The 17,422-nt window shown below is 39.8% G+C and overlaps 1 protein-coding gene and 1 pseudogene across 1 annotated transcript; one reads left to right on the top strand and one right to left on the bottom strand.

The window, feature by feature from the left end:
• LOC119716060 (serine/threonine-protein kinase RIO2-like) overlaps window positions 1-17,422 on the bottom strand; it is a 117,487-nt pseudogene that overhangs the window by 84,109 nt on the left and 15,956 nt on the right.
• Window positions 15,126-17,367, top strand: LOC139999444 (proliferation marker protein Ki-67-like). Its single transcript, XM_072027815.1, has 3 exons — window positions 15,126-15,232; window positions 16,841-16,922; window positions 17,004-17,367. The coding sequence occupies exons 1-3, from the start codon at window positions 15,141-15,143 to the stop codon at window positions 17,121-17,123; spliced, it is 294 nt and encodes a 97-aa protein (XP_071883916.1). The 5' UTR covers window positions 15,126-15,140; the 3' UTR covers window positions 17,124-17,367.

The following is a 17,422-nucleotide window of genomic DNA, read 5'->3' as shown; positions in this document are numbered from 1 at the left end:
ATAGTCTAATGTAAATAGAGAGTGGGTCTTTAATGTAGCAAAGAGTGGTAAGTAAAGAAGGGGCTAGGTTATCCTGTACAAACCAGATGTTTCTCCAAAGCAGAATGGATTGATTGTATGGCATCTGACAGCTGTATTCCTCTTCTGCTGAGTTATTCAAATGCTCTCATGCTCTTCTGCTGTCTCAATCCGTAACTTGCAGGTTAAATAACAGCAATTAACTAACTTACAGGTGGTTATGAGCATAGCATGATAATTACATTTGTAGCACCCATTGTCTGTGCTTGTTTTCTCCTAAATACCATCTAAGCTCCTGCTTTTGTATGTCCAGGTTTTGGGTAGCTTGTACAACTTATCCGTGCTGTAATGAAGTTGGTGCTAGAAGGACTTGGAGCTGTATTTGAGCTCAAATGACAGCAGAAGTTCCACATGTCTCTCACTTTTCCCGTTTTTCAGTTTTATTTTCCCCAAGCCAATAGAGCTCTAGCTTCAGACACTTGAAATATTCCCTAAACCTTTCAGCTGGATGTGATAAAATTTTAAAGATACCACGTTGTAATAAGAAATTATCGTCAAATAAATATAATAAAATGGAAGTAATGAATCTTTACAGATGCACAAAGAATTTTCTGGCAGGTTATGTGCATTAATCCTATTGTGATTTGGCCATGCTCTCGTTTCATTTCTCTTCATCTCTTTATCTGTTACATGTGCTTATCCAAACGTAACACGTACATCTATTGTGGCAGGTTCCCCTCTTGGTTTATTGACTTCACACTTCTGCTAGTTTTCACTTCTTGACACTGCTACATGCACCTCCCAAAGGACTGATCTCTCCCAGTGCTTTTCTACCGGTCTGAATAGTTTCTTTTGGGGGGAGGTCCTTTTTCCCCACATGGATTTTAGTGGTGGTGCTTGGGTCGATGCTCATCTCTTGGAGCAGCTTCACTGGTCTGTGCCATGTGGATTCTTCCAGAAGCGTCCAGTGTGTTTGTTACAACTACAAGCCTGACTTTGCAGTTCTAGCTGGACAATAAATTAGTTGCTGTACATTCATTTTTGCTGTTTTTTTCTTCAGTGTTAGATATGTTTTAGTTTTACATATCAGTAGAAGAATTTTTAGCTAAAATAATAGCTAATTGGTTTTGGTGCTCTCATTAATGTTAACGTACTTTCAGAAATAGCTGTATGTCCTTGGGGACCTATTTTAAAGGATATTGGATGTGCAGAAGTGTGGGTTTTGTAACTGGTTTGTTGAACTCATAGATGTAAGCTTTGGAACGTAGTCATTAGGGACATCTCCCTTCAAAAACAATGGAACTGAAGATTGACTTTCTATAAAATGCTTGATTTATGATATAAATTTCCATTTAATATTTCTGTCTACGAATAGAGAATGATGAAAACGGATCACCCAAAAAAGGGAAAAGAAACAAAACTGAAGAAAAACTTGAAGGCAATCTGAAGACAACTCAGACTGCTGGAGGGACGAACAGGACAACAAGATCAAGCACAAGAGCAAGTGCAAGAACAAGAAAATAGTCTTAACAGTTAAAGAGCCAGTTTTTAGAATGATTCTGTAAATGACATTGGAATTTTTAATGTGACTTGACTTACACTCAGATTTTAAGTTCAGATTTTGTAAAGCTATCGCTGATGATATTATCTAAGTACTTTTCTTAATATGTTTACAGATATGATGCCGCCTGTTTTAGTAGATACATATAGTGGTTCCTATACCATGCGATGCTTGTGCAGAATGGCAGGTAGAAAAATAAATCTTTTATGCTCGTATTTATCCCCTTTTTTATGGTAATGAGTACAGTAGCCAGGAAGCCATGTTACTTTACTGCCAGTGTAATTGTAAGCTATTTTCTGCTTAAATTTTATGTGCTTAAGTCTTATTTTTTCATTAAAGTTCTGTAAATATTCTTTTAAAAACTATAGATTTATTAGTAGAACTACTATGAATGAAAATGCTATTTAAAAAAAAAAAAAATTACTGAGAAGTACGGGTTTGTAAGCCGTTAAATTTGTAAACAATTTAGGACTTAAGTGTTTTGTGTTCTTAGGAATAATTAAAGATGTAATTACTACTGTCCTCTTACAACCATATTTAATTTTTTTAGCCAAATGCCATAATTTTTGGAAGTGTAATGTGGGTGCCTCTGAAATTCAGGCAATTCTCTTGTAAACATGGCCACGCTGTGCAGTGCTTGTAAAGGGAGGTGAGCACTGGGAAGAGGAGCAGTGAGCGTATGAGGTTGCGATGTTGCCCTTTTCAGAGCTGCAGCTGATGTGGAGTACTGAATGTGGTTTGGAGAATATTTTCTAGAGGTCAGTGTCTGCGGCCTGTGGATAATGTTGGCGTGCACACATCTCAAAGGGTGGTAGCTTTCTGTTCCTCTATGAAATGCAAAAAAAAAAAAAAAAAAAAAAAAAAAAAAAAAAAATTCAGCTCAGGTATCTATGCATTTTTAAAACCCCAGTTAAGAACCTACATTTTCATATAGTCTAGGAGGAGTAATAGATTTCTATGGAAGGACAGATAGAGTTTATTTTCTGATGTTTTTCTTAGGGCTTCTTTTGGAGAAGATGAATGGCCCTTTGGGCAAGTTCTGATTTGTGAAATCCGTGTTTTCAAAGTGTTACCACAAGAGGAGTGAGGGGTTGCTTCCACCAGCTTAGGTTGCAGCCTCTGAAATGAGAGGAGTATCTTCACCCAAGATGTTTAATTGGCTCTGTGGTGCAGGATTTATGATCATCCCAAATTCCAGGACATGTAGCTTCATGCTTCTTGTCTCAGCAACAACTCAAGCAGTAGGTCTAGACTAGTGACCTTGGAGTTTTACAGAATTTTACCGATTTTACTGGATCTATATGAAGTCCTTGCATGTTGAGCAACTCCAGTTTCCTTGCACTCATTTTCTCCTGCTCTGTTTGTGACTCAGTCTCCTTAACTGCAACAGGGAGACTTCACAAAGCCATCTTCACGAACCTAATCCTGTGTCGGCCCCTACTGGCTGCTGCTTAGAAGTATCCCTTTTGGTTGGTTTGGTTGTTTTCCAAAGAAACCTGGTGATAGCCACCAACAGATTCAGAAGAGAAACAGGACAAAGCAGCTTGGCATTTGTAACCCCTTGAAGGTGATGTGCTTGGGATCAATTTGTCATTTGGCTTAGTAGCTTTCCCTATGCAATGTGGGTAGAAAGAGGAAATAACAGCAGCGCTTTGACCTCTGGAAGCTCATGATATAAGTACCCTTCTAGGTCAGCTTCACAGCCTTGCTGTCTTCCGTGTTCCAACCTGTATTTTTTGTTCTTGCAGTTATGTAAGAGAAGCAAGTGCCTCTAAGTTGCTCTTTCTCTGTCATTTCAGTCTTTAATATCATCCCATAATTATTCAAGGCAGTAATTTCTAACAAATCAAAGTCCTACGGCACACCCCAATTTTTATTTTTTATTTTATTTTATTTTTTTCAGAATGAGAACAGGGCTGAACTCTTGTGCTGTGAGAAAATGCTCCATTTTAATTGCATTACACACAGCCTTAATGATAAGGGATCATTCCATCTTCCCTAATTTAGCTAGTACGTGTTCGATAGTGAGGCGGCCTCCATACCAGAGGAGATGAAAGCCTTGGGCAGAGGCACGGAGTTGTGAGGGTAGAGGAAGAACACTTGCCAAGTTTCCATCACTGCATTGAAGGAGCTGCCTTGTTTTCCATTCAGTAGCTGCAACTAGGATATAAGAGGGCATCTTGGCCTCTGTGCCAAGCTGTGCAAAGTGAAGAGCTCGTCAGCGAGATGAGCAAAGGGGCATTTTGTTTGGGTTTGTTGAGTGTCACAGGTTGTGCAAACAAGACATTCACCACACAAAAGCTGTTCTGCATAAATGTTACTCTTGACTCATTGGATAAAACCTAATTAAGGCTTTCCTAACAGGGCAATATTCTTTTTTTTTCCAAACAAAGTTCTTGAAAGAAGCAGGAGGGGGGATTCTCGGCTCCTTTTCACAAACCACTTCAAAAGAACTGAGAGAACACCCTTAACTAGATAGCGCCGCTAGGAGCAAATCATTTTTCATAGCACCTGGCACACTGCGTTAGGGTATCACACATCCCACCACTTCAGCTGTGGTCAGCACGTGACTGCTGATGAGCGGGGGCTAATGAAGCGTGCCAGAAGCTGGGCTGTGACTGCTTAACCCCACTGCCACACAGGGCCTGAGCTTGCTCCCCATTCAGCCACTCGGGCTTATTAATTGGGGCTGTGATCCACAGGAAAGTAACTGCTCTGTGGTTGTTTTCTGTTGAGCAGCTAATGCCCAGACTAAGTAAATTGACTTGAAATATCTAATTAATAAGTAAATAATAGTCCATAAAGAGCAGCTGACTCTGTCTGCTGAGATACTACAGAAATGGGGCCTCGCTTAGCAAAAGAGGTCCTAATGGCCTTTTGGGGCAGTGCAAGAAATTCCCTTCTAAAGATGATTGTTAGTTTTGTCCTTGCTTTTATTCTAAAAACCAGCCTCGTCCTAACTGACACCAGCAGAAAGAGTCCACACTCTTGTTTTAAGACAGTATCTGTGACTTTCATGCAGCAGAATTGGTAATTCTACAGGTCACGTTAAAGGTTTTATACAGGATTTTAAACTCAAGTATTTGGTGTCTCTGATTTGTTTTGAAGTCTGTCTCTTCAAAACTAGTAAACTGATATACATGTATATATATATGTATATACATGTATTTTAACAAGTTTTAAAGATCAGCAGCCTATGCACATCATTTCGGGGAGCAATGGTAACAGTGGTTTGAAGTAAATTATGTGTCTGTTTAACACAGAATGGGAAAAAATAACCTACTTTAGTTGTAGAATCTCAGAGGAAAGCAAAGTCCTACCAACACACCTACAGTGAGAACAAGCTCCAGTGAACCACACGTATGCAAACGTTATAGCCTTATTGAGAAATAGAGCTGAACACAGGCATATTTTCTGATTCTAATTAATATATATATTTTTGTCTCCAGTGATTCTGTCTGATATCTCATTTTTTGTTTGCTCCTAGTTTGTGACTTTCTATGTATATGTAAAGTATGCATATAAAGTTATCAAAGTTATACACTTATATATATTTTTCAGAGCTGAGTTACCAATTTCTGAACATACTAAATGCATAATTAATACTTGATATACATTTGATATCTCTGTGGCAGTGAACTAAGTTATTTTCTACTTTTATATTACTATTTAGTACAAGCTAAACATGAGTAAAGAAAAAGTGGTATCCATCCCTAGGCAAATGGTGACGTGTCGACCAGATCTGTACCATTACAGTAGTTCAGGGGGACAGAAGGTGGTCAACCTTCATCTCGTGAGACTCACAGCCCCACAAGGAAAAATGTGTCATAGGATTATTTTCTGTAACATAGTACGCATAAATATCTTGCAATTTGCTCTCAAGTATAGCTAGGAGTCTCAAGTTAACTATTTTCTCAAAAATTTTGATGGCAAATATAAATGTGCGGTTGTCATCCCATGTCTTGTGTCATTGGTCATCTCCTGAGTGTACACCGACACTCAGCTCCTTCCAGGAATCTTCACCGACTTTGATACTGCCAAATCAATAGTCTTTAGGTTATAAACTCTACAAGAAGCCAGGTATTTTTGCCTAAATTGAATGCCTAACTTGAAAGAGCCCTTCAGAGCTGCAACACAGCTGAAAATAATTCCCAAACTGCCCTACTTCGATTTCATTCTGCTTCATTTAATGTGTTTCTGGAAGGTGGTGGTGTCCTTAAAGAATGCAAATTGCAATTCTTTTATTACACGAAAATATCTTCTAAAATGGTCTGAGTCTCAAGCTAAAATATTCTGAGTCTTATGCTAGGTAAATATTCAAGGGAAAAACAAGGGTACCTATGCAGAACTTCTGAAAGAAAGTGACACAAAAATAATTTAAGAGAAACTCAGAAATTCTGTAATGCTTATTTTCAATACAAATTGTAAAATATCCTATGTGGAGGTATTTATAACTCTATCGCTACCTTGATTTATTTACCTTTGGGATGTGACTTTACAGTGTCCTTTTCTGTCCCCAGGTATGAACTGTAAGTGATCATAGCAAAGACTTCATTTACTTATGTATTTATTTATTTATTTCCAAATATTGTTTGGCTTTCACTTAAAGAAATATTTCTGCATTTTTCAAGAGGCATAGACTGAAAACATAAGGTGGAGAAACAGCTGATCCTTAGCATTGGAAGTGTATGTAATTTTTAATATAAGGTGTATGTAATTTTTAATATAAGGAGGTGTTAAAGTGCCAGGCAGATGTCGCCATAATGTCTTTATCTGCAGTAAAACTTCTGTACACCACATAATGTGCTATGTGTCCATTGAACTAGGATGTTTTGACTATGGATTTTGAAAGAATGTAATTAAGTTTCTATATATGCCTCACTTCTTTTAATGTCTTGCCCTAGAAAGTTTTTGTTTGACAATAGTAAATAAAATAAAGTTGACTTTAATTCTGTGTTTGTGTTTTTGTTTGTTTGTTTGTTTGTTTTATATAATAAATGTAGCTTCCAGGAATTCATAAAAATATGTTTACAGTTACTCATGCCTTTATTTGGATTCATAGTTTTCTCTGTATGTGTCTATATATTTTTACATTTATAAATATATTTTAAGGAGGAGAGAGATATTTAGACAGTAGAACAGTAGAGAATGAGTACTAAATAATGTTGGTGAAGAGTGGTGGTGAATATCCATGGCCAGGTAAAATAAACATAAGAAAGAATATCACAGCTGCCTTTCTTTTCATCAGCAGACTGTTTCCTTTATACCAAACTAGGGAGACGTATAAGAAATTGAGGTGCCTGACAGTGCATCAGACTTTTTTTGGGTTCAATATATTTGAAAACTATATTTTGAAAGGCAAAAACATATATATATATTTTATCTGTCCAAAAGAAACAAGAACATTCCATAAATACCTGCAAGTATGTAAAGATAATATAATTTTCAGTAATGGTATAATATATACTCTCCAGAAAGGCTTTTAAATAAAATTTTAAATAACATTTTACATGGATACAGTAAGATAGTAAATATGCAGTCCATTTTATTATTATTTTTTATTATTCTATTTTTGTTTAAGAGCCTTGTCACATTTTATTAAAATGGGTAACTAAAATATTCGCTGTAAGGCTGAGCGTTTAGTTAACTCGGTATTCATATTTTCTAAGCAATCTTCCAAAAATAAAAAAATAAAAAAATAATCCTGACATTAGATTTTAATATTTCAAACCTGTACTGTAATCAATGGTATAGTTTATATAGAGATATGTCGTTTACTCTTGACTTTCTCTTTCATATCCAATATCCTTTCTGACTACTGTGAGTTCATAGCTCAAAAAAGTTTCTTGATAACAAGATCAGCTGCTTAATTACAAGAAAACCTGTATTGGTTTGAATTTTCCATCTTTTAATTTGTATCTTTCCATGGCATTCCTCTCCTGACTTGACACTAAGGTGCAATGCTATTTTGAGAGAACAGTGTGATTGTAGTTGTTAACCTTGATGCTGAGTTGTAAACACTATCAGGTTCGATAATTTCCCAAAGGCTGAGATCTGATGGAGCCAATTCTCAAAGATTAAAAGATATCAGGTAATTGATGATCTTTGAGGATGTCATCTCCATAGATTCTTATTTCAGCTTCCTTTCTTGCTTCTTTAGGATAGAATTTATGGTTTGTCCTCAGGGGAGGAAGAAAAAACAAAAGAAAACAAACAAACAAAATAAAACTGAAACAGGTGGAACTTGCACCCTTCTTTTAAAAAAAAAAAAAAAAAAAAAAAGCCTTTGGGGTTACTTGCATCTCCAAAAATCAGTTAGTGAATATTCTGAGGCTTGTGACTTGCGCTTGTATGTGCACTTGAAGGGCTCGAATTTGGGGAGGCAATACACTGGAAGAAGGTGATGTAGAAGTAGAATTTTAACTGTCAGTTATATTGGGTCATCTGATAGCTTTTTATGGTACTCAGGGTAGATACAAGTACCTTCTTATGCTTAATTTGAGCACCTATCCCTAGCAGGAAGTTGAATATCTCTGTCTAGAACTATTCCGACTTCAGAACAGCACTTTAAAACACGTTCCTGACACAAATCCTTTATCAGAAGTGTCCAAGCATTAGGAGAGATTTGGGCTCACTGAACTGTGATGCAGCAGTACTTTGAAAGAGAAGTTTAATCAAGTTTGAATGCTTGAACAAACACAATATTCTGTGGGATTGGTGTTGTTTTAGTGTGTACCTGAATGCTTTTCCATTGCAAGAAAAACTTCTTAACAATAATGGCGCAATAAACTATTTTATTAACCATAAAACTTGCGTGCCATTTCTAGAAATGCATCTTTTGCATTGAGAGTGGGAGATGAAAGGACTGCTCAGACTTGCAGCCATCTGAAAAGTATATATATATATATATATTTTTTTTTTTTTTTTCTCTAAAAAGGGAAAAAAGTTAATATTTAACTTCCATATTTCATTTCCTCAGTATTATTTCCTTCAGTGACAGGATCGTATTTTGGAGGAAAAGACCTAGTTAAAGAAGTGCTAGTGGAGTAGAAATTGGGAAGTTCTGCAATTAAGAGCCTTTACCAGGCTCCTGGATAGCTTTGAAAGCATATAAGAAAATCTAAATGGCTACTGTATGGCTTAGAAAAGATCCCATGAACTTGTTTTTTTGCTATTTTCAGAGAGAGTTGCATCTACCTTTTTATCAAATATCTTCATGAATACCAGAAAAAATCCAGGTATCCTTGCCATTAAAATGTCAAAAAAAAAAATTGCCTAAAATCAACTAATTAGAGCTTTAAATTATATTTAAAGATTGGGCTTTTCTTAACAAGCTAAAAGCACATTTACTAAGGCAAAGTAAGGCAAAGTGTTAAATCCTTGGTTTTGTTTGAGAGAAATATTCTGCAAGCCAGCCAACTGTGGAAGTTGTGTGAATTTTGTAATTAATATTTTGCGTACGTACATAAAGCTCCAAATGATCTATTTTTAAATAAAGGACAATGATAACACCCTGTAGGAGGGTCAGACAGATCATTTTGTCAGAAATCACATGTAAAACGAGGGCCAAATTCACTTTAATCGGACCCACCGAGAACAAGTTTCAAGTCAAAGCCTTCAACTCATTTACATCAACAGCCGAGACTTCTAGCAGTCTGACCTGGTAGCTGGGCCAGGTTAAAACAAACAAACAAATGAAAAACTTTCATCTGTTGCTGTTCCAGTCTGTCAAATTACCAAGATAAAATCATTTTACTACTGTGTTCTGAGGTGTATTTTAGTTAGTGAATTACTTCCTAGCCCTCCTCTTAACTGCCTGGTTCCTGTCAGCAAAGTCAGGCCCACCAATTAGCGCAGGCTAATTCTGCTCCTTTTTATATGTGTGCCTCCTTTGTTATGCTGTACATTGTTCACTAGTTGGGATATCTACTGACAATTAGGGAATGAGGCAGACACAAAGACTAATTTGATCACCCGGAGACCTGCCTCCCAAGATCCCTGTGTAGGCAGTGGAGACACAGCAGTACCTCCAGGGCACTCCAGCTGAGGTTTCAGCTCGCCTTCGCCCTCTAGAGAAGCCTCCTTCTTTCCATTAACTACAGGGAAAGACTGGCATCCCCAGGCAAGAGATGGCCCCTCTCAACCACGCTCCCATTTTAATAAGGGAAGTCAGCGACAGAGTTTGACTTTTGAGTTTCAGGGCAAAGGCTGCTCGTCCGCCACGCTGGAAACGGGCCTGGTCCGGCTGCCTGATGGAGCTCATCCCAGCCCAGCTCCCGACCTGGCCCCATAGGCACCTTGTGCCTCCAAAATCAGCAATTCCCTTTGGGCACACTTCTATGTGCTCTCGGGACACTCCTGGCCTCACCAGGAGGACAGAATGAGGGAGGAATGGCAGTGGGGTGAACCTTTCACGTGAATTAAAGTCATTAAGTAAGGTTCTGTTTGTTAGGTTAATTGCGGTATTGATCCTCCAAGTCCCTCAATTTGGAGTAGTATATAACTGATACAATTTCAGTTCAATAATTTTTGTTGGTGAAAACATGCATTTTACCTGTATTCAGCTTAGTTTCTTTATGCCTTTTTCCCTAGCCAGTTCACACACTGTCAGTTGTAGACTGGACTGCCTGTAACTGTTGGGTGTATGGCAGACATCATGGATGATAACCATTGAGACACAAATATTTTAATTGTTGAACATTCAAATTCAATAGCTAAACACGACCAATAAATTTGTGGAATCTCTTGAGTGATTCTGGCTAGGTTTTAAATAAAAGGGATCTTTGTGTCCTAATTTTTATTTATTTTTTTCCTTTTTTTCCTCCAGAAAGAAAAATAAAAGGTCATTTTAGCACAGGTCATGCAGAATCTCCTGCTACAGTAGTTGTAGGCAGAGCGCACTCTACCACTGGTAGAATAGCTGGACAGGTCCCTAAAGTGGTGAAAAATCCAATCTTGAAACAAAACTTGAATATGGATGAAAGCTTCACAGGTACATTGTGAGATTTTTAAAACCTGTTACTGGTTCTGCCAACTGTGCACTTTTTTTTTTTTTTTCCGAAACAAGTGCTCATTTTTCTGAATATAATTTATAGGGCTGGCTGAGATGTTTAAAACTCCAGAAAATACGAGTGGAAACACATCACCTTCAAGCACTGTTCGTGACAGTGATCTTACACCACCGTGCACGAAAATGGACACTTCTGAACTGCGTACTCCTGAAGAATCTGGTATGGTTGTTAATTGGAAAGAAATTATTAAAGTATACTTTGGGGTAGCTGTGTCTGCAACTCACTGATAGTGCATAGCCTAATGCTAGGCAGACTTAGTGTAAAGATAAAGCATCTTGCAACCATTGATTTTTTTTTTTATCATGTATTGGAGGACATTTTCCAGTAGTTCCAGTTATTTTTTTTGGTAGGTGTTATTTTTTTATTCATTCAGTTTTATATCGAACTTCTAAATGCTGAAGTATTGTTTCAGGCAAACCTTGTGTTGAAGCATGGCAATCCTTTAATCAATTGTCAGGGGATACATCTAGATTCAATGACAAAATCTTACGGCAGGGAGTGGTTATGCTGTAGAATTTTGCAAAGATTCTACTTAAGAAAAACGTCAGATTAGGAAGATTTGTGTTAAGATGATCCTTAGCTTTTTTTTTCTGTCTTTTGCATATGACTTTGCATATCAGTCGTGTTCCTGAATAACTCAGAATTCTTTAAATTCTGTTTTACTAAGAATTTAGCAAAAGTGAGCATCTAGTGAATCACCAACAAAAATCAAGAATGAATTATCCAATATTCAGAGTAGTAATACTAATGATTTTTATCATATTAAATAAAAAATCATCAAGGTTTTTTAGGCTTAATTTTTTTAACGTATGCTGTGCCTTGTAGGAGCTAATTGCCTTCTTGCTAATTACCAAACCAATTGCTGAAACACAGTTTTGGATTTAGCTTGTAGAAAGCTTTGGCTGATTGAATCCATTTTTTACTTAGTTATACAGCGATTGGAATGTTTGGATTTCCTGCTTAGTTTGTTTGCCAAATTAGATAAACCTACTGTTTATTTCAGGAGAGATGATGGTGTCACCATTAAATACTCCAGATTCTTCAGGAGAGATACTGGATTGTCAAGACATCTCAGATTTGATGAGAGAGAAGGAATCTCCAAAGTCTATATTTGAAATAATGTCCTCCAGAATTCCAGAAGGACGAATAGCTATGCTGGAAGAAGATCTTGATGTGGATAGCATGTCACTCCACTGGAGTCACAAAACTCCAGATCAGAAGTTGGAGTCAGTCAACGTTGCATCAGGCATCAAACAGCTATGAAAAACCCCAAAGAAGAAGCCAGAACCTGTAGAGGTCCTGTCGGGCATCAAGCAGCTCATGAAGACCGCCAAGCAGAAGCCAGAGCCTGTAGAGCCTACTGATTTCCTGTCAGGCATCAAGCAGCTCACAAGGGCCCCACAGCAAAAATTGGAACCTACTACAGATGAAAATGCCTTGCAGAAATTGCCGGAGACTCCAGTAGAAAACAAGGAGGTAGTAAAAGATGTGACAAGAGTTAATTTAATCCAGAAAAATCCGAAATTGAAACATCAGCTGGTAGAAGACATGGTTGGAGTCACACATTCTCTGGACACTCTCCCAACAGTTTAATGTCCTTTTTGTGCTGTGGTGCCCAGAACCGCGCACAGTGCTCGAGGTGAGGCCACTCCAGGGCAGAGCAGAACAGGGCAATCATTTCCCTCGACCGACGAGCAATGCCAAGTTTTTGAAGTATTTTTGATTTTGTCCGTAAGAGTAACTTGTTCTCTCTGTCTAATTATTCAGAACTTTTAGGCGTACTTTGTTTCTTTCGTGCTTATTTTAAATACCTCAACTCTGTTTAACTCTGGCAGTAGGTAAAGGTCAGGTTGGCTTTCATTTGTTGTGAAACCACAGCCTGAAAATGAGGTTTCGAGCAGCCAGGCTAACCAATGCCCAAAGAGCAGGAGGAGCATTAAGTCACCTGCATCTCCATCTGCTGCCTGGCCTACCTCTACTCCCTCATTTCTAAGAACTTTCCTGTTCTGTTTCATGGAGGGGAAGAGAGCCGTACTCTCTAATCCCTTTTATAGAAGTCCAAACTCTTTTGTGACTCCCTTAAGCCTCAGAGAGAATCAGCAGAGAGCAAATACATGACTTGCTTTTAAATTGGCTTTATGTACTGCGTGGAGGAGGCTGGAGAATGAAACGTGAGGTAGTTGGGGCCTGCGCTTTGTAACCGCAGGCCACTGGTAAAAATGTGCAAAATGAAGAAAAATTGAGCATAATGATGGAAGTTATGTGTCTTAATGTAGTTAATTTTCATCTGTGCTTAAATGTTTTAAAGAGCATTTTAAAAATAATCTTCTCTATGTCACGAAGGGCTGAGGTGGAGTCCTTCCAGTCTAAAAATGTTTCTGACCCGAGTCTACATTTAAAGGGTTCAAAGGCATCTTCTGCTTGCCTATTTTCAGATCAGGGTTTCTTGTCATTTTTCATACCATATTATCTCATTGACTGGAAGTCAATTTTTGCTTAAATGATAGATATCAAGCGTAGACTTGGCCAAGAATGTGGATGGCCGTGATGTTGGATGTGGTGATGACAATTTTCTCTCGTATCAGCTTTCTACTTTTATGCAGTCAAGGCCTTCTGGTCAAGGCCTGAGTCACCCTGGCTCCTCACCAGTGTTTTTTTTTTTTTTTTTTTTTTTAAATCTTCACATACAGAGCAGCATGGGCTTTGTTTTGAGTTCTTGAGAGTCTCAACTTTAAGCCTTAGTACTCAATTCCTGTCAGGGAATAAATTTTTGTAGGTAACAGCAGGTAACTACTTAGATGACGACAACAGACTTAAAGCGCTGATTTTATTTTCAACACTTTTACTGCTGCTTCCTTCCGCGCTCCCCCTACTGTTACCCCTTCGAAGCGCCCTGTTTTTATGATGAAGAAACCAAAACCAAAACCAATTTGAATTAGGGGAGGAGCGGCTCAGAAGCCAGCCTCGGCTGTCTGCGTTAGTTTAGGAAGCTTTTAGCGAGCTGCTGCCCAACTGGGGCCTCCCGGGCTAAAAGAGTCCGTCCGCCGAGCGGCGCTGGATAGAGCCGAGGGGCCTCGAGGCGGCTCGACCGGGGCTGGGTGTGTGGGGCCGTGTCCCCCCGGGGCGGCTCCGGCAGCTCCCGGTGTCTCCGGTGCCTCAGGTGCCTGGAGCGGCGCGGCGGAGGGATACGAGCGGGCGGAGGCGGCGCTGGCGCGCGCGGCAAGGGCGGGAGGGACGGGAGGGACGGGAGGGGGGCGCCGCGGGGAGCGGCGGCGGCAGCAGGAGGGAGCCGGCACCGCGCTGAGGGGGTGAGCGCCGGGACGGGACGGGGTGAGGGGGGGCGGGGAGCTGCTGGCGTTGGGAATAAGCTTTAAAACCACACGCGGTTATTGCTGGGGGAAGCGGAGTGCCGGGGAGGATGCTGAGAGCGGGCTGGGATCGCTCCGTGGTGCTGCCCTTACGGTGCTTGTGGCGTGGGGGTGCTGGGCTTTAATCCCATGCGCGGGTTATAGGTGTTGTTGTAGGGCCTGCTTTCAAATGAACAACATGTGGCGCTGCACCGTGCACAGGCACACCCAAGGGTTTGCTGGCGGAGGGGCGCTGTCAGTGCTGTCACACGCTGTGTGTGTCTGTGGGAGCCCCTCAGGGAGCCGGCACCGCGGGGCTCCTGCCAGGCCTTTCCCCTTCGGTCCTTCCTTTGCTGACGGGCCAAGGGGTGAGAAATGTCGTGGTTTGGTCAGGTTTGTATTTAACGCAACGCTCGGGACCCTGATCCTGTGGTAATGACGGGTGCTTCAGCCTCCTCCTGGAGGAGGGAGCTCCCTGAGAGCCCAGGGGACGCAGTCGCTTCTGAGACCCAGCCTGCAGCGGGATTTCTGTGAAACCTCTGCGGGTGTGAGAGCTGGCACTGACAGGGAGCTGCAGATAAATAGCTCCAGCCGCAGTCACGGCTTCTCCAGGTTTGCTTCAAAGGCAGCTTTGCTTGAAAGCCAAGTCCGAGAACGTCCCAGTAGATGAGAGGAAGGTAACGCACCAGGTGTAGGTGAGCAGGAGTGACTGCTTGCCTGAAAATAGCTTTAAATCGCTCATGGAATGAACCATTGTATGAGTGGTGCTGCCTCTTTGCAGGCTCTGATGGATACCAAGCAGCTATGGCATACGTCAAAGCGGTATTGCTAAGTTTGTGTGAGCACGTGATGACTGCTCTTACCGCTGTTAAAAGCGTTGTTTCCTCCAAACGTGTAGTGCCCGCGCTCCTGTGCACGATTTCAACCAATGCTCGTGGTGGATAGTTCCCAGGTGCAGGGAAACACATGGAAATGGCACTTCGTTCACGTGGCACAGGCACAAGGCTCTTGTGCTGTACTTTAGGAGTGTTTTGAACGGCATTAAAAAAGGGTTACGTTGCTTTACATATTTATGAGAATAAATCATGACTTGGATGAGTAATTTTGACATTCTCACATAGGTAAGGCTTCTTATGTTGGAAGATGCCGCTCTTCGGGAAAATAATTGTAATTAAACGCAATGGGACCGATGGAATTCACTTTCCACTCACTGCAAGTTCTTGTTTATTTGGAAGGTGAGAATGTGTCGAGTACTCGGATGCATTGAAATAACATTAATGATAGTTCCTGCAGACAGAATCTTTTTAATATTTACTTGCAAGAAAGAACTGTTTGTATTTGTGAATGCTGTTCAAGGTAGGAAAAGTGGTATTGGACTCACATTACTTGAGCGGAACTTACTGTTTGTCATCGCTTTTTGACCTTTCCTTGTTTAAAAAAAAGTTCTTTTTTTTTCCCCAAAGTTTCTGTCAAAGAGATCCGCTAGAGCTATGAGATTGCAAGTAATCTACATGTGACGTGTGTCCAATTAGCAAGTGGTGGCACTCTTATCTGCGGGCAGGTCCTAGAGAACCAACCAGTGCAGAAGGGAAAGTGGCTTGCATTCAACTGTGCTCATACCAGTGCTCTTTTGCATTTATTTTTATTTTTTTAATTTTTTTTTAATTATTTTTTTGGTTCTCCAAGGCCTCAGTAATGAAATGCACGAGCTAGTATCAAGAATTGATAAATGTTTTTACTTCTCTTGAACTGGGTTTGCTCAGCACTTCTCTGATTGATTGATTAATATCTTAACTAATTATCCAGTCCTGCATCAGATCCCGTAGTGCCAGTCTGTGGGAAGCACTGCAGTGTCAATAATACTCTTCTTTGGCTTCAGCAGAGCTGCCCAGGCAGATGATAATCAGTTTTAATGTCTTTTTAGGCTTGTCATGAACAGATTTTTGGTTATTTTACCTTTTTTCCAGTATGGATTCTCTGGCATTACAGAAACATAAGCTCCTGATATTTTTTTGTCACAGTTGAAAGCCTTAGGTGGTTCATTTCTTCCCGTTCATTGCCTAATGTCCTGCATTTTTTTTCAGACTTAATTGTCTTCAGGATCTCAACTCTTTTAGCCAATTAAGGTGAATGAGTTCAACGCTCCCTGGTGGGTTAGGCAGGGCAAGCCTGCATTCTAACAATTTTGGCCACTAATGGTAATCTGCGGCTTCACACTGGAACCAGTCCTATAATAATTGGCTTTACTGGCGGATGAAAAGGCTGCTTCTCAGCCACTCAGACACTGTTTTTTTTGATCTCTGTATTGTTAGCACTAGGACAGATTTTGGACAGAGTGTATTTTGCTGATAACGTGACTTAGAATCCAAGCTTTAGACTCCGCGTTTCTCTTTCGATCCTTTTTACTGCAGTGCTGTTTTTTCCACCACTTTTCATCACAGAAATTAGCACCAAGTACAGCATTCCCCCTGTTTCTTACCTGGAGAACTTAGTGACTGCTCTCTTGCCTTAGGTCTGTTGGCATGTATTAAATGTATATGTCCAGAGAAAAGTGGTGGAATTTAAACTGCTGATCACATTCATTTTTTTCTTTGGTGGAGAAAAGGTTTCCCTGTGGTAGCAATAACTTTCTGGCTTTTTCCTAGTGTTCCAAACTCTTTTGGTGCAATAGACATCACGTTAAGTATTTCATTCAATGTATTTTCTTGTCCCTTTGTTCTTCTGTGTACAGTCATCCAAATTATTAGCTGAAATTTGGGATGTCAAAGCACCAAATTCTACAGCAGTGAGATTTTTTGTCTTCTCTGCATGTCTGTAAACTCCAATTATATTTTCACCTCTAGGAGAACAGAATGTGACATCCGTATCCAGTTGCCTCATGTCTCAAAAGAACATTGTAAAATTGAAGTAAATGAAAACGAGGAGGTAAGATATGCATATTTTAATGACATTTGTATTGCATTGTTGCATCTCATCGGGCTACTGAAATTTTTGTTTTATTTCTAGGCAATCTTGACAAATTTAAGTACAGTAAATCCTACGCAGCTGAACGGTAGCTGTTTTCAGCAACCTGTACCTCTGAAGCACGGAGATGTGTTAACTATTATTGATCATTCTTTCAGGTAAGTGCCAGTGACAAACTGTCTCTGACAGACAATGCCTTGATCCTAGAACATGTTCTGCAGCCAAACAGTGTGGGGAACTCTGTGGACGGTCTCTACCTGCCGGATGAAGATACAGGAGATAGCAGTAGATGAATGGGAAAACCTAAAACATCATTTTACCATTTTCAGAAAGATAATTTAGTTTATTTTGTATCTCTTTACAATGTCTTATAGAGCTTCTCCAGAAGGCAAGACGGCTTAAAGATTTTTTTTATTACTTTTATATATTATATTAAGCTAAATCAATAAAGATAGAATTGT

Source organism: Anas platyrhynchos, chromosome 25 (assembly GCF_047663525.1).
Source record: "Anas platyrhynchos isolate ZD024472 breed Pekin duck chromosome 25, IASCAAS_PekinDuck_T2T, whole genome shotgun sequence".
In the NCBI taxonomy this organism is placed as follows: domain Eukaryota; kingdom Metazoa; phylum Chordata; class Aves; order Anseriformes; family Anatidae; genus Anas; species Anas platyrhynchos.
This window is presented reverse-complemented; position numbering and strand designations above follow the sequence as displayed.

Bases quoted from the DNA above. Each gene is read 5' to 3' on its own strand.
- LOC139999444 (XM_072027815.1), top strand. From the start codon at position 15,141: ATGCCGCTCTTCGGGAAAATAATTGTAATTAAACGCAATGGGACCGAT. The intron at 15,233-16,840 runs GTGAGAATGTGT...TTTCACCTCTAG, and splicing joins AGTTCTTGTTTATTTGGAAG to GAGAACAGAATGTGACATCC. The intron at 16,923-17,003 runs GTAAGATATGCA...TTTTATTTCTAG, and splicing joins AAGTAAATGAAAACGAGGAG to GCAATCTTGACAAATTTAAG.